Source organism: Tamandua tetradactyla, chromosome 2 (genome assembly GCF_023851605.1).
Source record: "Tamandua tetradactyla isolate mTamTet1 chromosome 2, mTamTet1.pri, whole genome shotgun sequence".
Classification (NCBI taxonomy): domain Eukaryota; kingdom Metazoa; phylum Chordata; class Mammalia; order Pilosa; family Myrmecophagidae; genus Tamandua; species Tamandua tetradactyla.
The window spans coordinates 8,183,208-8,210,218 of record NC_135328.1 but is presented as its reverse complement, the minus strand read 5'-3'; the positions used below and the strand labels follow the sequence as shown (position 1 = coordinate 8,210,218).

At 39.9% G+C, this 27,011-nt stretch overlaps 1 protein-coding gene and 1 long non-coding RNA gene across 3 annotated transcripts in view; one reads left to right on the top strand and one right to left on the bottom strand.

The window, feature by feature from the left end:
- The window catches only part of AUH (AU RNA binding methylglutaconyl-CoA hydratase), a 209,215-nt gene extending 207,944 nt beyond the window's left edge, over positions 1 to 1,271 (bottom strand). The window contains exon 1 of one of the 2 annotated variants that reach the window (XM_077139479.1): positions 964 to 1,271. In XM_077139479.1, the coding sequence (XP_076995594.1) occupies positions 964 to 1,231 (268 nt within the window). In that variant the 5' untranslated portion in view covers positions 1,232 to 1,271. The remainder of the gene's footprint in view (positions 1 to 963) is intronic. The other variant, XM_077139473.1, reaches the window with a different exon arrangement.
- Positions 364 to 3,283, top strand: LOC143665719 (uncharacterized). Its single transcript, XR_013167194.1, has 3 exons — positions 364 to 729; positions 1,842 to 2,060; positions 2,593 to 3,283. It is a non-coding gene; the product is annotated as an uncharacterized LOC143665719 (long non-coding RNA).
- The last annotated feature ends 23,728 nt before the right edge of the window (positions 3,284 to 27,011 follow it).

Genomic DNA, 27,011 nt, shown 5'->3' with positions numbered 1-27,011 from the left:
AAATGTAACTGACAGTATGCTGCTCACCAGGATTACAACCCTTTGCTTTCACCAAGCTTTTGAGTTAGCATAGCCTATTCATCACAAACATCTTCCTTCCTACTATGAGCTCCTTAAAGACAGTCCATGATTTAAGGGTTATATGCTTCTGTTAACAGATTATAAATGCTCAATAAATGCTTGTCAAATTTAATGACTGGTCCTCTGGCGTTCCCCTGGCAAACTATTTCATCCTTTAGCTTTCTCCAACCTGCAAATGAAGGAACTGATGCTTCATCAGTATTTCCTACGAGTCTCACAAGCGCTCTTTCAAAGCCCTTCCTCCATCTACTTATGCATCTGTCTCCTCCCATTAGAGGTAGTTCAAGGGTAAAACCATTATCATTCATATTTGTGTTCCCAGAACTTAGCAAGGTGACCGAGAGGCAAGAAGTGCTCAAAAGTGTTGAACTGAAGTAGAATAGTCCCCCAAATCTATCCTTTCTAGAATAAGAGGGAAAATTATTACAGCTGGACAGCGTTAGTTTCCTTAAGATTCCTCGGAATAAAAGGTGCATTCTCACTGCACCTTCTAAACCGCTGAGATCTGCGTTGGCAGAAAGCAATCACTGTTTGGACAAAACCTGGAAGCAAATATTAAATGTCCATTTCGTTGACCTTGGCTCGCCTAGAGATCGGAGGACGTAAGTTGTTCTTATTAATTCCGCGCTGACTGTGACCACGTTGCAGGTAAGTCGCTCTCCAGTATACACTTGACTATTACAAGCACTAAATAAGATGTATAATGAAAACAGCAGAACTCGGGGTTGGATCCGGGACAAGGGGGCCCTTGGGCTGCGCAGACCGGCCGGACCAGACCCCAGGTCCGGATAGCAGACAGTGATGTAAGCCCAGACGCTGACCGTGCGACCCCCCACCCCGGGGTCCCGGCCAGGCGAGGACGCCCCCGCCCGCGCGCCTCACCTCGATTCTCCTCCTCCAGGTACCGCAGCCGCAGCTCGTCCTCCGCCTTCACCTCAGAGCTGTAGCCCCTCCTGGGGGCCGCCCCCCCGGCCGCGCGCGCCCAACCCCGGGCGCACATCGCCGGTCCGACCCGCGAGCTCGTACCGGACCCGGGCAGCCCCAGCCCCAGCCCCAGGCCGAGCCGCGCACAGCAAGCGGCGACCAAGCGGGCACGGCCGGCTTGCAAAGCCCCCAATGGTCCGGCCGCCGCCACCGCCGCTGCCGCCATGTTGTCTGTTTACGGCGTGGGCCTGCGACTGCGGCTCCGCCCCCGCCTGGGCCACCGTCCCCGCCGCGCGCACGCCGGGGGGTCGGGACGGGCACGCGCGCGGCGCCCCTCGTCCGGTGCGCGTGCCAGGCCCCGCCCCTGGCGGCCTCGCCAGGCCCCGCCCCCCGCCTCGCTCACGCCGAGGCCCCGCCCACCAGCCCCGCTGGTCTGGGCAGGTCTTTCTGGGCGGGTGCTGGGATCCGGGGAAACTGCAGGAGCGGAGAGGGACGTCTGGCCCTATTGCTTCAACCCGAGAGGCATGGAAATAGATTTGGAGGGTGGCCAGGCTCTTTGGTCCGCTGGTGAATTAGCTGAGACTCCCAGGCGTGTGAAGTGAGCCTTCGAGCCTCCACGGGCCTGAGTTTCCACCGTCCAGCCTGGGATTGAATGGCTCGTTCTGCAAAGCGGGAGAGAGAGCGGTTTTCCAAGGCTATGGCATAGTTAGGGGAACGTGCCGTACGGATAGAGGGAGGCTCCTCCCCGCGGTGCACTGAGCATTCCTGGTCTTAGCTTCTTTCTGGACTCCTTGTGTTAAGCTGCAGAGCTGAACTAAAATGTTTTGTTTCCTCAGGTTTGGCTGCGGGTGTGGGAAACTGGTCTGTTCACATTGCTCGCGTTGGTTGGCATTGCAACGTGCTGATAAAATTATGAAAATAAATGCTTACTGCATGGAGTTTATGGGGACGATGAAAACAGCAAATAATAAAAAGAATCCTCCAACCCACCGTCTCCTATTTAACTTGCTTGAAGCAAGAGACCTGCTGAGGCACCATCACTTTAACAAAAGGAGGTGAGCCCAAACCTATGATTAGGTAGAATTTTGAGCCGTTGCCTCTCTCCTCAACCAGAAATTCAAATATTAGTTTAGGTGTTTGGATGCTTATCAAAGCACGTTCAGAATTTTCTGCTTCTACCTTTTGTCAAATCTCAACTGAGAAAAGATATATTTAGGTATATTGTTTCAAAAATATGCTGTCCATATACTCTTTGCTATGCAAATTTCTGCATTAAACATTGGCTGTATTTTTGAGTCCTAAGCAAAGCTTCCTTTAATACTTCATGTTATACCCTCAGCTTTTATCGAAAGTGGAATGAAAAAGTCAATTTAGGGGTAAGGAATAGGGAGTTAAGGCCTAAAATATACATAGTTTCTAATAGGGACCTTGGAAAAGTTTTAGTCATTGGATGGCTGGTGGTGATGGACACAGCATTGTGAACATATCTAACAGCACTGATATATAACTAATAAATTAGGATTTAAGGGATGATTGTGGTTGCTGAATCAATGTTTAAATATGTCTTTTTTTCTTTCCGGTATATAGGAGTAGACAGAGGGAAATACCTGAAATCTTTGAACTGTAATGCAGCTGCCTTGATCTCTGATAATGATTGTACAGCCTTTATCTTCTGCCCTTGTAATTATAAAAACCTCATGGCTGACCCTCACTTGTACCCATTCAATCCGGTTTTTCGAGGTTGGAGTCTTGTGATCACTAAAGGCAGCTCCTAATGTTGATTAATGACAGGCCTTGGTTCAGCCCAGAACTAACCCAGCCCAAATTCAAAGTTATCTTGATACTGGTTGTTCAGTGGTAGAATGTTTGCCTGCCATGTGGGAGACGGGGTTCCATTCCTGGCCCATGCACGATCTCCCCCAAAAAAAGACAACAAAAAAAGTTATCTTGATATCCAAAGCTGCATCTAACCAAAATGGGCTCACCTGACATGTACAGTGGCTTAGATTTTAGCCTGTAAGTGACCTATAGCTCATAATCCTAAAAATCACACCCTCATTATATTAAGCCTGCCATTTTCTTGCACATGTTCTGAGACTAGGCATGTAATCGATCTGCACATGTTCAATAATTAGATTACCTCTAATTACATCATCTGGGGCCACTCTGCTCATTATCCTAAAACTGCTTATCTTCTAACACTATAAAACTATTAGAATTACTGCAGTTCAGGCAAAAAATATTTGGGGGACGATAGGCCGCCTGATCACCTACTTTGTACCTAGCCATAAGCTTTTGCTCTTTTTGAATCCCTGTTGTCTCGGGAATTGGTCATTGGAGTGTATCAGACAAGAAAAAAAAAAAAAAATCCACCACCTTTGTCGGGTAACAATTATATATTTGAATGTGGTTAAAAGGGGAAATTTTAGGTTGTATATATAGTACAAAAATGAAAAAGTCAATTGAAAGCTATGACCGAGTTTGCTGTAGAAGACACAATAGAAAATTTAAGGCACCTTCTGTTGTATCTTTTGTAAAATGTCACCTGCCAAATTTCTCCTGGAGTTTAATACAAGGAAAAACTTTGCTTTCTTTTTTACCTTTCCTCTTATCTGATAAAGAGGTTCACTTTGACTGCTAGGAAACTCAGAATTTGATTTACAGAGCACCTGCTGCATGTATGTGCACCCCTAGACTGCTTAATATACATTTTGGTCGTCCCTCTACTTGCCTTTTTCTGTTTTGCTCCTGGTCATTACTTCTGTTTTATAATTATTTTAGTTTCTATTTTGTTATTTTAAGTCACCATAAAGCTTTCTGAAAATGTGGTAACCAAGCGCCTAGCACAGATCTGTGGAGGCCACTCAATAAATATTAATTATAGTCAATCAAAAATTATTTATTGAATTAATGAATGAAGTGAAATATAAAGTGATAAATTAATCCTAAAAGATGATTGATGATGAAAGGGTTAAGAAACACCCTCCTGGAACCTATGTATTCTATATTCTCTATGACCTGATTTATCATTTATTTAATTACTATTGCCTTGTACTGGTTCCAATTGTTTTAATATTTCTATGTTGGCTTATCAGTAGATTGTAAATTCAAATAAGTTACAGAACACCTGACACAATGCTATTTAAAATAATACGACCTCAGCATGTACTTGTGATTGATTAGGGCAATTGCAAAAGGAGAGCCATAGATTGAATTATACAAGAAAACAGCATAAGAAGGACTACCCATGGATTTGATAGCCTGATTGGAAAACGCAACATAAACATAATCCCCTTCCTTAGCAATTGTGCCTCGGATCCTTAGTTAAGGCACTCATGTGGATATCCCAGTTACATCAAGAAAGTTGTCTTAAGAGTTAATGCAAGTGACAATACTGCCAGGACCACAGCACGTCAGGGATGGCAACTAATCGAGGGCAGCCAAATATCCAGGATTTAACAGAAATCCCAGGTCAGACCATATGGCTTAATCACTGTTTTGTACAACCTCTCAATAAGTGTTTAATAAAATTTAGTTCCTTTTGGTCCCTTTCTTATTTTCAGCAAAAGGTTATTGCGTGTGAAACCAGGGTAATGAGGATGAGCTTGGAAAGAGGGAAGGGCTCTGTGAAATGACAAGAATGAAAAAGCTGGGGTGCCCAGAGTACTACATCCAGTCATCTCCTGACCTCAGTTCAAATTCCTACCATCTGTTTGTAGGATTTGGGATCTTTGCCTCCACCCAGCTCTTGGCTAACAGTCTTTTTTTTTTTTAACATGGGCAGGTACCGGGAATCAAACCTGGGTCCTCTGGCATGGCAGGCAAGCATTCTTGCCTGCTGAGCCACCGTGGCCCCTAACAGTCTTTTTGATCCACAACACCCTTGATCTTTTCCTGCTGTTTACTTCCATGTAATATTAAATGTGTACAATATAGGATCAATGACACTGATGTCCTGGAATATAGCTGTCCCTGAACCTCGTAAGCAATAATTCCTGTAACACAGTTTTTGTTTTTTTTTTAACATGGTCAGGCACTGGGAATCGAACCCGGGTCTCCGGCATGGCAGGTGAGAACTCTGCCTCTGAGCCACCATTACCCAACACAGCTCTTTTACACAGGACACGTACAAGAGCATGGATGTCACTAGTAAAATGAAAGTTACCATATTACCAACCACAATGGAAGGAATAAAGCAGGACTCTGGAGTTTCTGAAAAGGGGAGCATGTTGCAAATTTATTTTGCCTGAAACAATAAAAAAGTAGTATATAGTTAGAAGACTACATCAAAGATACTGTATTAGTTAGGGTTCTCTAGAGAAACAGAATCAACAGGGAACACTTGCAAATATAAAATTTATAAAAGTGTCTCACGTGACCGTAGGAACACAGAGTCCAAAATCCACAGGGCAGGCTGCGAAGCCGATGACTCTGATGGATGGCCTGGATGAACTCCACAGTAGGGGCTCACCAGCCAAAGCAGGAACAGAACCTGTCTCCTCTGAGTCCTCCTTAAAAGGCTTCCCATGATTACATTTAGCATCACTAATTGCAGAAGACACTCCCCTTTGGCTGATTACAAATGGAATCAGCTGTGGATGTAGCTAACATGATCATGACCTAATCCTATGAAATGTCCTCATTGCAACAGACAGGCCAGCACTTGCCCAATCAGATGAACAGGTACCACAACTTGGCCAAGTTGACACCTGTCCCTAACCATGACAGATACCCATAAATGAGATGGCTTAAAAAGAGAGAGTGTTCACCATCCAGGGATGATCAGCTGGCTCTGCCATCGTCAATGTGTGGCTTCCTTCTGTGGGTCTAAGACGGCGGCTTCCTGACACCAGCAGGAGGGGGGGAAGGTCCGGGAGTACACAATATCTAAAGGGTACCAAGAGGGTACAGGGTTTCATTTTGGGGTGATGGAAATGCTCTAAAATTGATCGTATTAATAGTTTTGTACACTCTGTATGTGAATGACACATTTTAAAATGGGTGAGTAGTCCAGAAACACACATCTTAAATTTAATCCATTCCTGTGCATGTGGACTTGTTATATCTAGGACCTTTTGATGAAACTACTTAATTTAAGGTATGACCCACCTTATTCAGGAGGGGTGTTAATCCTGTTACTGGAGTCCTTTGCAAGAGAATGAAATTCAGGTAGAGAGAAAGGAAGTCACAGAAGCAAGAAGGTGAGGTCACCAAAAACTGGAAAAGGAGGGAGAAACCAGCAGACACCTCCACGTACCCTGCCAAATGACAGAGGAGCCAGGGATCACCAGCAGCCAATCTTTGGGAAGAAAGTATTGCCTTGATTTCGACATTTTCCAAGCCTCAAAACTGTAAATGGATAAATTCTCATTGTTTAACCAGATCAATTGCATGATATTTCCTTTGAGCACATAGGAAAATAAAACAGTTGGCAGTTGTTTGCAAAAAAAAAAAAAATGGGTGAGTAGTACTGGATGTGAATTATATCTTAATAAAGCTGTTGCAAAAAAAAAAAGAATTAAGAATCCTTGAAGATATGACTCCTTCAATGTCTTAGAAACAATACAAGTTGAATCCAGAGTATCTTCTTCTGCCAGACTACAATGAGGTTCTCCAAGATTGATGGAGATGTGTGAAAGGACACAGCTTGAAAGGGATCCCACTGGCCAAACTTAGGACAATTAGAGCATCTAAAAGAATGATGAGAGTAAAGATAATTAGCATTTAGGAATTTCTTTTTAAAAATCAGTGAACAATTAAGTAAATAGATACATATGGTAAGAGTCAGATTTCTCATGGTCAGATTAGGACATTACAAATAAGCAAGGGGATGAAACGAGCATGGTCCCTATAGTAAGAGATTGGAGTTGGCGATATCAGCATGAACTTCTGTTTAGCTTACATAGATACAGATGGTTGCATATAGAAATATTTATAAGTCCATGTATATACACAAGTTAGAATACACTCAGGTGTTTTGTTTTTTTGCCATGACAGCTGAGATGACCTTGAATTAACAACACTCCAGTAGCAACGAACACACTAGTGTCTTGATCTTGGTTTGTAATACCATTCTCCAATAAAAAGGCTCATTTGAGATAGGCTGATGCTAGGCAGGAAATATACAAAATGAGCCTGGTCAAAACTGAAACACCAAATTAAATAAAGTAACATTGGATTATAAGTCCAAGTTTAAAACATATATCCTTGAGTCCATAATGGCATAAATAAATGACTGAATAAATAAATAGGGAGAAGAGACCAATTTCCCAAGCAAAAGAATTCCAAGTAATTTAAGTAGCTACTCCGCACCTGAGGAGGGACCCATTTGTGTGGGCTGTACATAGTGACTTCCTTCCAAAGAGTACAGTATGGAAAGGGAGAGAAAAGAAGACCTTACGGTGGAGAAACCTGACATATGCCATCTCAGCCAATGACCAAGGTCAGCATAAATGGTGATAAGTCATGTTGATAGAATATGCCCTTGACGTGGTGAAAATGGCATTTTACCTCTGTTTTCCTACCAAAAACCCATAACCCCATTTTGATGAAGATAAAAAATATTAGACAAGCCCCACTTAAGAGACATTCTCCAAAATACCTGAACAGTACTCCTCAAAAAATATCAAGGTCATCAAAAAACAGCCGAGAGGAGCCTAAGGAGACATGACAACTAAATGTAATGTGGCATGGTGGACGGGATCATGCAACAGAAAAAGAACATTAAGTGAAAACTAAGAAAATCTGAATAAAGTATGGACTTCAGTTAATAATATATTTAGGTATCAATATAGTTTCACTTGTTACGAATATACTAATGTTAAAATATTGAAAATAGGGAAACTGGGTGTGGGTATGTCGGAACTTTCTGTACTATTTTTGCAATTTTTTTGTAAATCTAAAACTGACTAAAATTAAACATCTATTTAAAACAAAAAAAGAAGAGAAAAGAAAGAGCATTAGGAACATTCACCAACCACCCAGACCTTACGCCTCAGCCAGTGGTTCTCTGTTGCACTGAACGCGATTTGGTTACACTGGCCTGCACGTCTCAGCCTGCTCTGCTGAGCTGTTGTCCTTCGAGCTTCTAGACGCCTTAAATGTATCTTACCAAACCTCCTTCTCCCGGCCACCACTCCACCCTCCTCTCCTCCCCGAGGTGCTTCAAAGCTCTCTTCCTGTCTCAAGTACCCTCAGATAGACCCAGAAGAGAGGTTTGGTGGTCCCTCCACCACGAGCCCTTATGTCTTTCCTCTGCTTTCAACAGATCTAGGATGGGAACCGGCCATGAAATTCCAAGTTTAGGGAGCCAACCCTGTTGCTTTTGCCCTCTTGGGTCTCTTGAAACCGTGGTTGCAGGGGCCTTTAAAGTGGCACTGTCTCCTTCCTACCTCTCCAAGCAGGCAAAGAGTACCTGCTCAGTCCAGGTGTAACCAGAAATCCATGACCTTAGCCTCCTACTGTTTAATACCTTGGAGTAAATTGTGCCTTGTACCCTATGTACTTTTCCAGTAGATGGGCATTTTATTCTGCCTTCCAAATTGACCACCCTTCTTTGGAGTAAAGGAAACTAAAGAGGGATTCCTCTTCTTCAGTTTCCTTTAGCCGGCTCTGCTGAGCGACACTTCTCTCCCAGGCTGCACCAGCCTCCCAGTGTGATTATAGTCCTAACAGCCCCCATCTCCTTACAACCCCCTCTCCGATCCCCCCACATGCCTCTGAGGAAGCATCTTATCAGCCCTGCCTCACAGGTGAGCACAGTAGCACACGGAGTTGTTTTGCCAAATGTGACCTAACTGGTTAACTGCACGGAACCTTCTGCACATCTCTTCAAGGTATTTCATCATGATCTCCTACTTCCCTATTCATGTTCTCTTTTTATCCCCCAGACATCTAGTTATTATCAACAGAGTCTTTATCACAGCAAGACATTAGGCACTGGTAGTGGAAAGCTTTTGCTTAAAGAAGAGGTATTATCTAATTTACTGATCAATAGTGCCTTCAGCAGCTTCAGACATAAACAACAGATGCCAGTCCAGTTGGTCTGCATTTCTGAGTTGATAACTATTTGAAAATCAAAAAAAAAAAAAAAATGTTTAAAGCAGCAAAATAAGCTCTACTTGTCAAGACTCTCAAAGGCTGTTCTTTCTATGCTGTTGCATTGGGGCCCTAACTGCTGTCTCTGTGGGTAAGATACTTTTCCATTTGTGTAAGGGAGAAAAATCACTAGGAACATCCATGGAACCGAGGCCTGCTGAGGGGATGTAAGACAAGCAATATTCAGAATATTCTGTACTGCCTGTTGTGTCATTTGAACATTTGGGGGACTAGCCATAAAGCTTTTCAGGAGCCAAGTACCCAGCAGGTTAGACACTGATTTTTCTGCCGTCAGAAAATGTTCTTGAACAGTGTTTGTTCTTGTTTGTGTTATAGCAGTAGTATCTGAATAGCAGCTCATGATAAAAAAAAAAATGTTCCAATTGAGAGAGGTTTGTAGAAGTAAAGTCATACCTGATACATGTGTTGTTTTTTTAACCTGCAGCTCTCATGAGATTTCATACATTTTTTTTTATAAAGAAAAGATCAGGATACCTTACTTTATAACTCTTAAAACATTCATTTCTCATCTGTAACGTGGGGATAAGAAGAGCCCACTGTTTGGGGTCATGATGATTAAATGTGATATCATAGGCATTCAACCAACATTACTTTCCTTTTACTTCCCACCAAAAGGTGCTTTTTACCTGATCAATATATAGACAAACACCATCTGCTTGGGAATTAGGTGAGTGATTAAACAGTTTTGAAGGACAGAAGGATATCTTGCTTTCCTCTATCTTTCCTGTAATTATGCCATGACTATTCCTTCGAGTTAAATGAACAGGTTTTATAATCAGACAAACTGGGTTTAAATGCCATTTTTAATCACTTTACCGTAAATATGCATCCTAACAAAAGTTACTTGACTTCTACATGCCTGGACTTTCTTAATTGGAAAATGTAAATAATTATAATATCTACCTCATAAAGTTGTTGAAGGGTACTGAGTGATACAGTACACGTGAAGTACTTAGCACTGAACTTGGTGCTTTTTTTAACATATCTCCCTACATGCATGTATTTCTCCATCTGTACAAAACACACACACCCAGAGACAGATATGTGATATGTACTGTTGTAGTTTGCAAGCTGCCGGAATGCAACACACCAGAGATGGATTGACTTTTGATAAAAGGGGATTTATTTTTGTTAGTTCTTCAGAGGAAAGGCAGCTGACTTTCAACTGAGGTGCTTTCTTATGTGGGAAGGCACAGGGTGATCTCTGCTGGCCTTCTCTCCAGGCCTCTGGGTTCCAACAACTCCCTGGGATGACTTCTTTCTGCATCTCCAAAGGCCTGGGCTGAGCTGCAAGTGCTGAGATCAGGAATGCTGAGCTGCTTGACTGTGCTACGTTGCACTCTCTCATTTAAGCACCAGCCAATTAAGTCAAACGTCATTCATTGCAGCAGGCACGCCTCCTAACCAACTGCAGATGTAAATCAGCAACAGATGAGGTTCACCTACCATTGGCTCACGTCCACAGCAACAGAACTAGGTGCCTTCACCTGGCCAAGTTGACAACTGAATCTAACTACCACATGTACATCATAGGGAATTCTGTTCACAACGTTTTTTGTTGGTCCGTGGGTCAGGAATTGAACCCCGGGTCTCCTGCATGGCAGGTGACAATTCTATCACTGAACCAGCCTTGCACCCCATGAACGCGGTACTTCTTAAATGCTCAATAAATATTAGTTATGCTGTTTGGAGCACTGGGTTCTATTGCTATATTTATGTTAACATTTATTGTTTTATTGTTATTATTATATGGAATAGTAATATAGTAATATATTGTTCTCAGTGAATAATGCCTTTGCCTGAATTATTTTATTATATTATGTCATTCACATATACCTGGACCTTGAGGGTTTGGCACAAGAACAAGGTTAAAATGAGACGGAAGAAAGGTGGAGGATGGACTGCATTATGACCGAACGCAGAAGACAGGGAGCAGGTTCTCGGCTGTGGCGTGGGACGGGAGAAGCAGCACACGGAGGGGGGCAGATGCCACCTGCAAACCACACTTGCTTCTTCATTTTACCCATAGCTACTCCAGTTGTTTATCCGGATGTCTCTGCAGAATAGGCAGTTTCTAGGAGCTATTATTTTTCTTATCATGTTAGAAATGAATTGTATCTTCAAATACTATATTTAAAATTTGTCTCTTGTAGGCAGCATATGAGTTTTGTGTACAAGGAAATGTAACCACATTTGAAAGTTCTACATAACCCACCCAAGAAATATTTTACAAATTACAAAACTAATGGTACAAAGTCCTACATGGGTAAGGATCCATTCAAAGTACAGTATAGAACGAGTTTTACTACAACAGCAGTATGAAATATAATAGACTATGATATAGTTTCAGATTCCATATTGCAATAAACCTTTAAGGTTTATCAAATTTTGGTGTGGTATTAAAGAAGAATATCCATAATTCTGAAAAGGCCATTAAAATATTCCTATCTTTTCCAACTATGTGAGGACAAATTATCTTCATAACTTAAGTGAAAGAAAAATATTGAAATGTATTGTCCTTTTATTAAGCCAAATAATAAAGGGATTAGAAAAAATATAAACAATGCCACTCCCATTAATATTTTTGTTTTGGAAAATAGTTTTTTGTTAAATATTTATGTTAACACTTACTGTTATTTTTAAATGAATAAATGGTTTTTAAATTTTGCTAGTTTTATTTTCTAATAAGGTAAATATCAATAGATAAAATCCACATATCAAAGGCTTTTAGTGGGCGGGCCATGGTGGCTCAGCAGGCAGAGTTCTTCCCTGCCATGCCGGAGACCTGAGTTCGAGCCCCAGTGCCTGCCAAACAAAAAAAAAGGAAAAAAGCTCTTGGGGAGTCCTCAATAATTCTTAAGAAAGAAAAGGGTTCCTCAGACCTAAAAGTTTAAGAACGATTCATTGCCTTTAGGTCTCATTTCCTCTTTTCTTCACATTGGAGGTTATAGTCTAAACATTGTGTATGTAAAAACTCTGGATTCTGCTATGTACCACTGAAGAGTCTTGTTCATTTTGTTTTAGCAGACAGTTAGATTTATCTGAACACAAGCTCTTCCTGTATTACAGTGAGAAGCAGCTGAAGTCTCTGGCTAGTTCTCTAGCCTTAACTGTATTGCTTAGTCTGCCATACAAATACATAAATCAAGGATCAGCTAGAGATTTGGGCAGAGTTTATACATAGACTCTGGGCACCTGCTCTGTAGTTCTCTACTTTCTAGAATCTCCCCCCTTATTTTCCAGCTGTGTCGTGATCTCAAACTTTGAGTTCTGATTCATCAACCAGTAAGTCTTCAGGTTTCTATCTGAGTTCAGCCACTATGTATAGCACAAAATAGGGCCTACCCTCAGTTGCAAAACTATAAATGTGGGAGAGTCACACAGTGCTAATCCCTTCTTTCCAGTGTCAGCTCTTCTCCAGGTTCTTCCTGCTTTCCGTCACTCCCCAGGACCTTCCACAGTGGTTTTATGTGCGCTGCCTAGAGGTTACAATTGTTATCTACAGGAGATTCATTCTGATAAGAGCTTCTCTTCCATTTTCAGAAGCAGAACGCCAAATGAGAGGAAAATATGACTCAACTGTACCTCTGAGAAGAGGTAATGTCCTGTGGTCGATGTCACAACACTTAGGATCTTTTGGCAAGTCACTTCAAAAATAGCCTTAGGAGGGGAGGAAATTTTTAATCTTCCCTTTATACATATTTTAGCCATTTGTATTTTTAAACCACGTTCACATATTATTTGATGGTTTCTAGAACATAAAGGAAAAAAATGAAATTAACAATATATTGTGGAAGCTGGGGTCACTTTTGCATGTAACAGAGTGGTGATTAAGAGAAGGGTCTCTGATTCAAACTACATAATTGTAGTCTCAACTCCACCACCTAATAGCTATGTACTTAAGCAATTCACCTAAACTTTCATCTATAAAATGGAGAAAATAATATTATTTGCTTCCTACAGCTGTTTGAGAATTAAATGAGATGGTATACATAAATTTCTTAGTACACTAACATATTATAAACATTCAGTGAATGTTATCTTTTATTTATTATTACTTTTAGGATACAATAACTTCAGCATCAAGCAGTGATTGTCAAGACAATATATATTGGGGTAGGGAAGCCCATTAGGACTTCTGTTCACATTTATTTTAACTACTTCCTTTAACTTTCGATTTGTGTGCATTCATATCTTCGCACACATACACACAAGCATACACACATGTTTGGACTTACGTGCTTAAAAATGTTTTACTGGTAGAATGCATGATTTAAAAAAATTGGAAACTAAAACTAAAATAAACAAATATATTTAAAAATTGGAAAGCATTGCCTCAGAAACTTAACCAGAAAGCTATTTTTATGACATTTTCATTCTCAGGTGAAGTTTTTTTCATTCAGACCACCAAACATTTCCAAATCATTAATTAATTAAAGTTAGTCAACTTGCAGTGAGGCATGTGAATATTCCCGGTTAGTCAGTATAATGCATTTCTCCCCAACCCCAGCACTTAATGGAAATTCTTTGTCAAATCTACAGCTCAAGAACAGTGTATTGCCTCGGATGTTTGGTTTTTATATTAAGCAATTGGATTTATACATCATTCAGGAAATGACTCAGGTCTTATTTTAACCAGCAGCTTTACTATGAATGTGTCCAATAGAGAAACTCTATATATGCCATCTCATCTGAATCACTTGATAATTATGTAACTCCAATTGGAAAACCTAGTTAAATTAAACCAGAACTCGGAAGATGTGGAAGGAAGAGGTCTTTAATTTTAAATCCTTGTTCATCAGCATGAGTGTGTTTACCAGCACATTTGCAGCATGTAAAGTTTGTGAGTGGCTTCCACTCACAAAGCCTGAGGAATATCCACCAGGCTGGATCCTCTGACTACTTTTCTAACAAAAAAAAAAAAGGACATAGTTTTAATTCGGGGGGAAAAGGAGGTGATTTTTAAAAATTTGCTTGAAATAATAAATTGATCACCTTGAAAGAGAAGGCAAAACCCAAGGATAGTTTCAAAAGATCATATAGATCGTTTTCTGAACAATGGAGGGTCCTCTTCAAGTCCCAGGAGTCTGTGGGCGTAAACCCAAGGGAGGGGACCACCGTCCTGGGAACCCTTGGGATTCCGTGTCAGCCAGGCCAGTGTGTCTATCACAGCCCAATAAATGCCCTGGGGTGGGCCCGTCTTTACAGCTAACAGGCATGCTGGGCCCTAAAGAGAAAGCTGAATTCATTTCCTCTTAAATGCCAGAGTAGGAACATGTATTTTTAACAAGCGCTTCACTGAGGGTGAAGTGAAGGAAATTATGTCTAAGTGGGGCATTTGGTGTCATTTGAATCTTGCTTTGGAAAATGCCTCTTGCTTTTTATAACTGTTTATCCAGAGTATCTATTTCTAGGATGTATATGGGATTTGCTGTAAGTCTAATTAGAGAAAACATAATCTAGGGCCACTTGTCAAATTTTGATATCTGAGGCTGAGCTCCCCTCTTTTTCAAGTTGGTAGGCCGGGATTAATTTCTAAATTATCTTGAAGAATTTCTGTGGCCTTTATGTGTATGCTCACAGTTAACCTAAAAGCCATGAGGTCGTAAAGTCCGTGAGAAAAGTGGCCCTGTATAGTTTACTCCCATTGTGCCCCCAGAGTCTAGGACAGTGAGTGACGCAAATTAAATGCTCAAATATGTTTGTTCGTCTGGTTGAACAAATAAAAATAAGGTTGTTGTTGTAGAGGTAGACTTCCCGCAAAGTCAGTTCGAACTAGGATCAACTCTCCAAAACATTGCTACTTAATTTTAGAAGTATATCAAGACTCAGCATTTGGTTTTAAAATTAGAATTGTACAGCAGGTGGCATATAATCTGTTAACTGTTGTTCCACTTCTTAAAGTTTAATTAAATCGTCATTTTTGGAGTTATTCTTTTTTTAAAAACATCTCATTTTTCAATGGGATCCATAAATAATGACAACATTTGAAGTTCAAGGACTCCTCTAAATGAAGTCTCATTTAAGTAAAAAAAAAAACAGAAAAACCCCACACCATTTCAAGCAGACAAGCATAAGCAAACTTCCTAGTTTAAGATATTTCTCAATGAAAGGTTATTTTAAATCAAATCCTTTAGTTTGAACATCATGGATTTTTATACCTTAAAATGTGTCTAACAAATTTAAATTCTATGCTCTATATGTTATTTTGAAAGAAAATTAATGTTAATTTAATAAAAGGATCTTTCATAATAAAATGGAGCTGCTATGAACGTTCTGTGAAAATAGAAAATACAGTAACTAATAATCTAAATATTGTGTCTCCAAGCAGAAGATGGGGCTAATGAACCCAGATGCTAATATGCTTCAAATTTGGAAACACTGTGCAGCTCACGGCATCGTTTATATAATTAATCTTAAGATTAGTTGGCCACATTCAAGTAGTGGGTAGTTTGCAAAATCGATGGGACAAATCATACTTCATGCCAGGGTTCCTTGGCCTTGGACAAACATTTGAATTACTTAGGAAACTTAAAAACAAAAGTAAAAGCAAAAGAAACGTGTCAGGGCCTCACCCCAGGGCAATTAAATCAGCATCTCTAGGGGTAGAGTCCAAGCGTTGCTATCATGTGGCACTTTCTAAAAGCTCTCACGAAACAGGGAATGAAGAGGGGCTAAGAGAAGTTTCTGCTCCTAGGGAAGTTCCCACCCTCAGGTGTTCATTGGCCTCACCTGTGGTGTCAGACTTTCAGAACTACCGATGCCCACCCCCAGGGATTTCGATTTAATTGGCATAGGCTGCAGCCTGAGAGGTGGCATTTTTAAATATTCCCCAGGCAATTCTAATGTACAGCCATTAGAATCGCCATATTAAAGTGTTCTGGGGGGAGGCAGATTTTTCAAGCTTTGTATATTATTTTTAAGCACAATATATGCAGATATTTCAAAAAAGTTACACGTTATTAATTTGCATTCATCTAAACTATATTCCCTTTTTTTTTAAGGTACCTAAAAGCTTATTTGAAAATTTACTCTTTGGTGATGCCTTTTGCCCCTTTAAAGCTTAGATACATAGGTAATGACTTTCTCTTTCATTTTATGAGAAAGTATTCTTTTTTAGCTAAGAGATCAAGCCTTCATTAACATCGGCTTAATTTATATTTTGAGTATTACATATAACTAAGGCTGAGCCAAGTACAAAGTATAACATAGCAAATTTAGGTTCTCTTCCAGTTGGGAAATCAGATTCTACGGTAATAAAGGTAGAAAGTCATGATCAAAACAGATAGACGTATGTTCTTCTCTTGCCTCCTCTCTCATCTCCAAAAAGGAGATTGAAATTGATTTGAGAAAGAAGCTGTGAAATGCAGGCTTCCAGCTGGTCCTGGGATTTTGACTTTGATGGTGTTCTCTGCCAGGGCCCTGGGTGAAATTTCAAAGTAAGTGGTACTTTTTCCTCCACGCCATCGGTAAACCTGTCTCCTGCCTTTCTCCTCTTTCTCTTCCTAACACATTGACTCTTATCATGTTCAAACAATCTGTGCTCAGAGGAATGCTATGCAACCAAAGAAAGAATGAAGATTTCTGTGAACCGATATAAGCTGACTTTTAGAAACATGCTCATGTTCCACAAATTCAAAAAAATAATACTAACTCATGAGAATGGAAAGAAGAAGGGGAAAAAAACCCTAAAACTGAAAACGAATAGAAACTAATGAACCCAACTGAATTTCAAACGTATATCATAACCATACCGAAAAGGAAAAAAAGAACTTGTTCAAGTAGATCATGAATACAGTAATTTATGAACCCAGTCTTGGAGGGTGGGGAGGGAGAACTGTGAACACAGTCTGCAGTCTTTTTAGTAGGATAGCTTTCTGTAGGGCTGTAGGCAAAGCCAGTCTTAAATGCAAAAGTTATTTTAGGTATATTTCTGGAATGAACCAACGAATAAAATGCGCTGATGTCGGTGGAGGACAGTGCCCTCAGGGTGGAAAAAGGAGATACAAATACGGAAATGGAGACGGCAAGGAAGAGCCCTGTGGTGGTGGGGGGGGGGGGGATTGGAATTGGAGGCATTGGTGTGAACTGATGATGAAGAGACAGAGAGACAGGGGCAGAGATGGGGAAAGATGGAGAGACAGAGAGAGAGGGAGGAAGGGGAAGAGAGAGGCAAGAGAAAACTCTTCCTTACAGTAGTAGAATGCCGAGTGCTGAGCGGTAAATGTGATGAAGTGACTGGAGCTGCAAAATCGCAATATTACAACACCGCCAGTAAAAAGGGATTCTGGCAAGAAGCATGAGCGGGACCCTTAACCAGCCAGGTGGGGAGGGGCAGGGATGATGAAGAGGAGCAGGTCTTCGCGTTCCTCACGGATTGCTTATTTGCAAGGGGTGAAATAAAACACCCTGGGGAACCCGAGCAATGCCTTAGAGGGGTGCGTCAATATTCGCACCCAGGGCCGGGAGCCCAGGAAGGGGCGAAGTGCGGTGGGCCATCCCGAGGGTTCCCACTCACCACCATATCCAAGCCCCACTCTCCTGCCTCCGAGGCACTGACTGTTTTCGCTCAGGAAGGACAAGGCCACTGTGTTACAAGAAGGCTCTGCTTTCGGCCTTTGCCGGGGTCGAGTCCCCCGAAAGCAGAGGCTGAGCCGAGGCTGGCGCAGGGTCAGCTGGAGCCCGGGAGCAGGAGGCAGAGGCGAGGGAAGTAGCGGGGGAGGAGAGCAGGCCGGGAAGGGTGCGTCGTAGAGATGACACCTGGACAGGTCTTGGGTCGGGTCCCACCGCATCTTTTGGGGAGCTCCACGAAGCGCGTCTCAGAACTGCCCACCCGAGGCACAGAGGAGAAGGGCTCGTCCCTCCCTCCCTTTTCCTCGCTGGCATTAGTCCCGTGGCTTAGGTTCCCAGGGCTGCTGTGACAAACCACACAGCTGGTGGTTTCAAACAGCAGAAATGCGTTGTTTGGGGGTTCTTGGTGCCAGCGTTCTGAAATCCAGGCGTTGGCAAGGCCAGGCCCCCTTCCGAACCTGGGGGACATCTCCCTCGGCCCTGCCTGGCCCCTGGTGGTTGCCCATGGCCCTTGGCATTGCTTGGTTGGCAGCTGCTGCCCTTCACTCTCTGCTTCCATCCTCCGATGGTTTTCTCCCTTCTTCCACATGGCCTTCCATGCCAGTTTCCCTCTTCTTCTAAGGACGTTGGTCAGACTGGGTTAGGGCCCACCCCAATCCAGCTTCAACTCATTTTACTAATCACATCCTCAAAGAGCCCATTTCCAAAGATCACTTTCACCGACAGGACCAGGGGCTGGGACTTGAGCATATTTCTGGGGGTGGAGTTGGGGGCATGACTCACCCAGGCCACACCTCCATGCTTCAGGTTGCTCCCGAGTGAGTGCCGAGGCAAGGTGCTGCCAGCTGGTTCCCTGGGCCAAGCTGCTCAGACCCTCTGCAGAACTGGGCCCCGCAGCAGTGGCCCAAATGGCAGTGAAGCCCAGGCTTCCCAAGGAGTGGTCAAGCCTTCCCGCCTGAACAGTCCCGGAAATCAGTACTGGCTGCCTTCCCGGCGTGAGGGAAGTGAAAAATACTGGCGTAAAGAGCACATCCATGACTTTAAAATCTTCTTGCCAAAATTTTTAACATGTAAAGTCCTCTCCAACTAGATTGTAAGCTCCTTAAGGGCAGGGACTGCTTCATTCACTTTTATACCGCTAGGGCCCAGCACTTTCCCTGACACATAGTAGGGTATAAGTAAATGTTTTGAACTGGAAGATGTTCTGTGTGTATAAGCAGTTGATTTGAGATTCTTTTAGCAAGCCTCGCTGCTTTCTCTTCCCTTCCAATACAACACAGATGAGACTTTTTTCAGACCTTATCTTTTTCCTCCTTTTTTCTTCTTTTTCTTTTTTAAAAAAAATCCCCTTGCTATGAGCCTGGCCCTGGCACTGTGTGATCGACAATGCCTTCCGGACCAAAAGGGAAAAAAAGAAATGTAGCAGAATAAAGTACTGGTGGCTAAGAGAGATCACACAAAGTTGAGAGGCTATTCTTATGCAAGCTTTAGCTAGATATTGCTAATTGCCATAATTCCTGTTAACCCTAAAGAACACCCAGGGCTCTATCTGAGATCCTACAAAAGTTGCACGCACTTAGTTTACTTTCCAGAAACCTACAACCTCCAGATGGGTTCCTAGGCCAGATCAGTCCTGAAACCCAGGGGGGCCAGCCTCTCCAGAACATCAACCAGTTCCGTCCCCCATCCCATATTATCAACACCCCTTTAGAACATGAAAAAAAGTTAACATGGGCATAACCCAAATATCCCAGAAGACTGGGACAAGGATCAAAGGAAAAGGAGGAGTTGTAACAGAGAAGATAGGGTTCAACAAATGAATCATTATATTGATATTTCTTTTTAGTTTCCAGTCTCTTGGAACAGCTAGAAGGAAATACCTGAAATGGTATAACTAACTCATTCCAAACTTTGAAATATGTTCTATAATTGATTGTTACAATGTACTTTGAAATCTATTGATTTTTGTACATTTTATATTTCACAATAAAAAATGTTTTTAAAAAAATCCTCTTTCCTTTTGTAACTACAAAAACCTGGAGAAATGAAAGAATACCTCATGAAGGTACGCCATCATTTCAGGGACACCTCTTACCTCTGTGACCTGTTCTGCTGTGGAAGTTTATAATATCAATACACTGTCCATTCAGGCCTTCAGAATTGGAATGACTGTTTGCCGAACATTGTTCTAAGCTCTGAGGATATATTCATAAATGATACAGCCCAAGTTCTTGCCTTCATGGGGCTTAGGCTTTATCTGGGGAGGCAGACAATAAACACATGTATAACTAAGGTTCCACAGGGATAAATGCTCTAAGGCAAAGGAAACCAGAATTAAGAGCAGAGTGAGTGTCTCAGTTTGCCTTAGCTGCTATGACAAACACCACACAATGGGTTGGTTTAAACAACAAGAATTTATTGGCTCCCGGTATTACAGGAGCCAATCAAGGCAGAGTCCCAAATCAAGGCATTGGCGAAGCCATGCTTTCTCTTGGAGTCTGTGGGTGCTGGTGCTGGCTTGTCACCATCCTTGGGGTTCCTTGGACTTGCATCTCTGCCTCTGTCACATGGTGACATCCTTGGTGTTCTCCTTTGGCTTTTTTTTATTTCTGGTTTCTAAGTCTTTTGGTTGATGATTTCTACTGACTGACTGTATCCCAAGTTTTCCTCTTTAAAAGGCCTCCGTTAATTTAGATTAAGACTCATCATGCTTCAATTTGGCCACAACTTTAGCTCATGGTAATATCTTCAAACAGTCCTATTTACAAATGGGTTCACACACACACACACAGGGGTGCAGAGTAGCATTAAGAACATGTTTTTGTTGGGGTCCATGACTCAATTCACTGTAGTAAGAGAAGATATTTCTTCAACACAAGATGAGTTATGAGAATGATGAAAGAAAAGAGCATTCCTGGCCACTGGGTGTCTTTCTCAGCATCTTATGGGTGTACTTTGTTAATGAAAAATGATTTTATGAGAGATGTGTCACAGATTTCCACAACATTTGTGTTCTTGTCATCTCCCCATGCTCTCCTTTAAATATTTAAAGTGTTTTTTAAAAACGTTGCTGACATGATATGTGATTGAACATTCCCATACTGTACTGACAACTCTAGAACAAGGGATAAATCTGGTAAAATCTTTCCTGATATCATACCCCCCACCCTGTTGTATCAACACATTTTTTTGTTGCATCTCAGAAATGTACCACTGATTATGAGGGTTCTTTTAAAATTGTGTCAGGTAGCACCAATAGATAAGTAATAATATTTGGGTTTGCTTAAATTCATGCCACAAATCTTCGGAAGATTTATTTAAGGCCTCTACCTCAATAGCCTCGTCAAAAGAAACATATCTTTCCAGACATTTGTCTAATTGCTATATGGATTCTTTTCATCTCTGACTTTAGAGCCAAAGTTCTGAAGGGAAATTCATTTTCTTCCTTTCAGAAATATTTTTGTATTTGCAATTAGGGTGGTTGAATTACAGCAACTGGCTGAAATTATTGTGACAACTCAAATTATTCTTGCACTTTTGTGATGAAATACTTCAAACATACAGAAAATTACACAAAATAGCATAATCACGCCTATGTACCTACAACCCAATCCTTTCATATCGTAATACTTTGCCATAACTAAAATTACTAAAAGAGCATTAGATAGCATTGAAACTGCTGAAGCTCACAATAAAATCCTCCTTGATCCTATTCCCCCACCACCTTGTCCAGAGGTAGCCACTTTTTAAAAAATTGTGTCCTTATTTCCTTACAAGTATTTATACTGATAACTTTTTTCAAACTCAGTTTGCTTTTGAAATATATCCTTTTCTTACACACTGCTCTGGCTCATTCATTTTGATTCTTTTGTATTCAGTTAAATGAATATATCATTTATTCATTCTCCTATTGATGGACACTTAGATAATTTTCAAATTCTATTATAATTAGTGTGCAGTGAACATCTTTTTTTCTGACTCCCTTTATAAGTTTCCCCCAAATTTTCCAATATTGGCCAAAAAGTGCAACTGCGATGTCATAAGATGTACAGTTTTAGCTTCATAAGATATTGCAAAATTACTCTCCAAAGCAGTTGTATGGGTACACATTTCTATTATCAATGTATAAGCGTTTCCATTTCTCCAGAGATATGGAAACAAACAAAAAGTCCCCTTATCTAATGAATGTGAAATGGCTGCTCAGTGCGGTTTTAATTTGCATTTCTCAATTTACTAGTGAGACTGAGTATTTTTACACAAAGTTATGTAACATTGAGGTTTCTTTGCCTGTGGATTGTTTACACATATCCTTTGCCAAGTTTTCTACTGGGGTTTTCATCTAGTTCTCATGAGCTTGTAATTCTTTCTATATCTTTTTTTCTATGCTGGTTATGTGCATTTCTGATATCTTTTTTTCACTCTTCGGCTTCTCTTTTCCCTTTGTTTATGTTACCTTTGTTTAAACGGAGATTTTACATTATTGCAGTCAGATTTACCAGTCTTCTTCTACCAGACTTTTTGTAATTTGGCAGCAAAATCTTTCCCTTCCCCAAAGTCATTAGACATCTTTTCCTCTCAAATAGCAAACATTTTATTTTTCACATTTATGTCCTTAATCTACCAAGAATTGTTTCTGTGTATGGTTTGACTTTTTTTTCCATGTGGATGTCCAATTGGCATGGTTCCCTATATCAAACAATATCAATGATCTTGACTTAAGCAGGAGACTTCCATGAAGTCACCTATTTCTAGACAGCAAGAGTCCTGGAAATTATACTTTGTCCCTTGTGAAAAGTCTATCAGATACATGGTGCTGTGTTGTATTGAGGTGCCTTTGTTTTGTCTCTTCTGGAAAACAGTCTGGAAACCACCTGCTGGTGTCAAGACCAGGGCTCTGATTACTCTATTACATTCACTCAGAATGGAGGAGAGCAGAAGCCCCTGTCTGGGTTTAGATGATCCAGAGAGAAGGAACATATTACAATCAAGGAAGAGGTCGGCAAATATCCAGGGCCTTTTGATTTTGTTCATTAAGTATATGCTACAGCCATGACCAAATGACAAGGGTTTTTGTGTCTAAGAACAAACATCAGCTTCATGACAGTTTTGCTTCAACCTTTACACAGGAGTTTCAGTATGTTCTGTCCAGTCTAAAAATGTAAACAACTTTTAAAACATTTATATTAATAGTATTTTATCACTGTATAATTAATCTAAGGAGATTCAGTTTTACAGTTTTGATTTGCCAGATTTGTTTTAATTTGTGGTCCTAGATTAGGGAAAAAGAATATCAAAAAAGAGTTGTCAAACTTTTAATCACACCAGGGTATGAACATATGATAGTTTTCTAAAGACAAGAAATGATTAAGGTATTAGCCACATAAACAAGGCTTAAATTAAACATAGCAATAAATATGTTCAGATTTTTAGAAATGAGAGACGTTTGTTAAAAATGATTCAAGAGTGAAGACAACCAAATCAATAGGTTGAGCCTTCAGTTTTGGGGTTTGCCCCTATGAAACTTTTCCTTGCAAAGGATACGCTAAGCCTACCTAAAATTAGGCATAAGGGTCACCCCCAGAGAACCCCTTTTGTTCCTCAGATGTGGCCTCTGTCTCTCTAAGCTGACATGGCAAGTGAACTCAATGCCCTCCCCCCATACGTGGGACATGACTCCCAGGGGTATAAACTTTTCTGGCAACATAGGACAGAACTCTTGGGATGAGCTGGGACCTAGCATTAAAGGATTGAGAAAACCTTCTCAACCAAAAGGGGGAAGAGAGAAATGAGACAAAATAAAGTGTCAGCGGCTGAGAAATTTCAAACAGAGTCAAGAAGGTAATCCTGGAGGTCATTCTTACACATTATATAGATATCCCCTTTTTAGTTAATGGTGTATTGGAGTGGCTGGAGGGAAGTACCTCAAACTGTTGAGCTGTGTTCCAGTAGCCATGTTCCTTGAAGACAATTGTATAATGATATAGCTTTTGCAATGTGACTGTAAGATTGTGAAAACCTTGTGTCTGATGTTCCTTTTATCTATGGTATGGACAGATGAGTAAAACATATGAATAAAAATAAACAAACAACAGGGGGAGAAAAGGTTAAAATAAATTGAGTAGATTGAAATACTAGTGGTCGATGAGAGGGAGAGGTAAGGGGTATGGTATGTACGAGTTTTTTTCTTGTTTCTTTTTTATTTTTTTTGCTGGAGAGATGCAAATGTTCAAAAATATGATCATGGTGATGAATACACAACTATGTAATGACATTGTGAGCCATTGATTTTACACCATATATAGAATATTTGTATGACAAAAATGCAAGTGTGTTTGTTTATTAAGTTTTGATAATAAAAATATTTTTTAAAAAATGATTCAAGAGAACCTACAACTTCTCTTATGCAAAAAGAAAAACAAAATGATTCAATAAATCAGTGCAAACCCACAAATAGATAACAGCCTTTCAGAAGGTAACTAGAATTTTGTCTCCACAGAAGACAAGGAATAATTTTTCCTCTTTATTTTAAAGCAGACTTTAAATTCAAAAGTCATTTTGAATTTTATCTGTGTTACTCACTTTTCTCTTTATTTTTCATAAGTTTTCTCAGATTAACATTTTTGATAACATTTGCATGTATTTTTGTTCAAATTTACATGAGTACACATATGTACATAGGTAAATACTTAAAGTTTTAGCTTCACCTTTTAAAAATAAATTAGCCTTATTGATCTATTATACGAGTCAATGTATTTACATCAATTTACAGTCTTACCTGGAGCTTTGTAAAGAACTAATATATATTAAAAAGTGATCCATCACTTTTGTAATCTCTGTCTATTATGCATTTTAACGACCAAAAATTTCTGATGACAATGCTTTTCTTTAGTATAATCTTAGTCAAATGTTTTAAAGTAAGTCAAGGATCTCAAAAATTATATTTAAAGTATAATACAATAATTATAATTTCTAGATTACAGAAATGAAATAAATACTTCAAAATGATTTGCACTATTATTTATATCAGAGTTAACAAGAATAGATCCTTTTTATAATAACTTATTAAATTTCATTAAATACATGTGCTTTTATTTCCAGGCCTGAGAATATTTTGTGTAAAGAATGATAACTTATCCATATATCTAACCAATATATGGAATTTTAAGTTGGAAATAATGAGGTTAGAGAGAAGACACACAGCTGTTTTCAAACCCAAAATGGCCAAATGAATATGATTTGTCCAAGAATTCATCTTAAACAGGAAGATTACCCATGCCATCCTTAATATGAGGTATAACCCCAAATAGATTGAAAGTGAAAGGATAGAAAAAGATGTTCTACTCAAGGTGTAATCAAAAGAAAGCAGAAGTAGCTATACTAATATCAGACAAAATAGACCTTAAATGTAAAGACGTCATAAGAGACAAAGAAGGACATTATATATTAATAAAAGGGACAATTCACCAAGAAGAAATAACAATCATAGATGTCTACACTCACAATCAAGAAGCTCCAAAGTATATGAGACAAACATTGGGAAAACTGAAGGGAGTGATAGACGTTTCAACAATTATAGTAGGCGATTTCGATACACCACTCTCCTCTACAGACAGAACAATCAGACAGAAGATCAACAAGGAAATAGAGAATCAAAGCAATTTGATTAGTGAATTAGACCTAACAGACATATATAGGTTATTATACCCCAAAACATCAGGATATACATTCTTCTCTAGTGTTCATGGAGCAGTCTCCAGGATAGGCCAATGCTGGGGCACAAAACAGATCTTCACAAATTTAAAAACACTGAAATTATTCAAAGCACTTTCTCTGATCACAATGGAATGAAGCTGGAAATCAATAACCACCAAAGAATGAGAATTTTCTCAAATATATGGAGACTAAATAACACACTCTTAAACAATCAGTGGGTCAAAGAAGAAATTAGTAGCTATCTGGAGACAAATGAAAATGAGAATACAACATATCAGAACTTATGGAATGCTGCAAAGGCTGTTCTGAGAGGAAAATTTATTGCCCCTAAATGCTTATATTAAAAAAAGAAGAAAAAGCAAAAATTGAGGACTTAACAGCTCACTTGGAGGAACTTCAGAAAGAACGGCAAACTAACCTCAAAGCAAAAAGAAGAGAAATAACAAATTGAAGCAGAGTTAAATGAATGGGAGAACAAAACAACAACAGAAAGGATCAATAAAACCAAAACTTGGTTCTTTGAGAAAATCAATAAACTTGATGGACCACTAGCAAGGTTGACAAAGGAAAAAAGAAAAAGAATGCAAATAAACAAAATCAGGAATGAGAGAGGGGTCATTACTACAGACCCCTCTGTGGCAATGTATTTACCTGGTATTTACAGGTAAATAAAAAAAAAACCCAACCAAGAAGGGTTTATGCCAGGAACACAAGGATGGTTCAACACCCGAAAATCAATTAACGTAGTACAGCACATTAACAAATTAAAAGGTAAAAATCACATGATATCTCAATTGATGCTGAAAAATCATTCAACAGAATTCAACATCTTTTTCTGATGTTGAAAAGGAAGAAGTAAAACTTTCATTACTTGCAGATGATGTGATACATACCATACTTGTAAAATCCTGAGAAATCTACAACAAAGTTACTTGAGTTAATAAACAAATTCAGTAAGGTGATGGGATATAAAATTAATGTGCAAAATCAGTAATGTTTTTACACATAAACAATGACCTAAGTGAGGAGTCAATTAAGGAAAAAATTCTGTTCAAAATAGCAACTAAAAGAATAAAGTATCTAGGAATGAACTTAACTGGGGACATAAAAGTCTTGTACACAGAAAATTACATAACATTGCTAAAAGAAATCAAAGAAGATCTAAATAGGTGGAAAGGCACTCCCTGCTCATGGATAGGAAGGCTAAATATAGTTAAGATGTCAATTCTACCCAAATTGATCTACAGATTCAACGCACTACCAATTAAGAATCCAACAACCTACTTTGAAGACTTGGAAAAGCTAGCTACCAAATTCATCTGGAAGGAAAAGAGAACTCAAATAGCTAAAAGCATTCTAAAAAAAAAAAAAAAGAAGAAGAAGAAAGAAATGGAAAGTTTAATACCATCTGTTTTTAAAACTTACTATGAAACCACAGTGGCCAGCATGATATTGGCACAAAGATAAAAGTATTGACCAATGGAATTGAATTGAAAGTGCAGAAATAGACCACCATATCTATGGTCAACTGATCTTCAGCAAGGATTCTAAATCCATTGAACTAGAACAAAATAGCCTTTACAATAAATGGGCATGGGAGAATT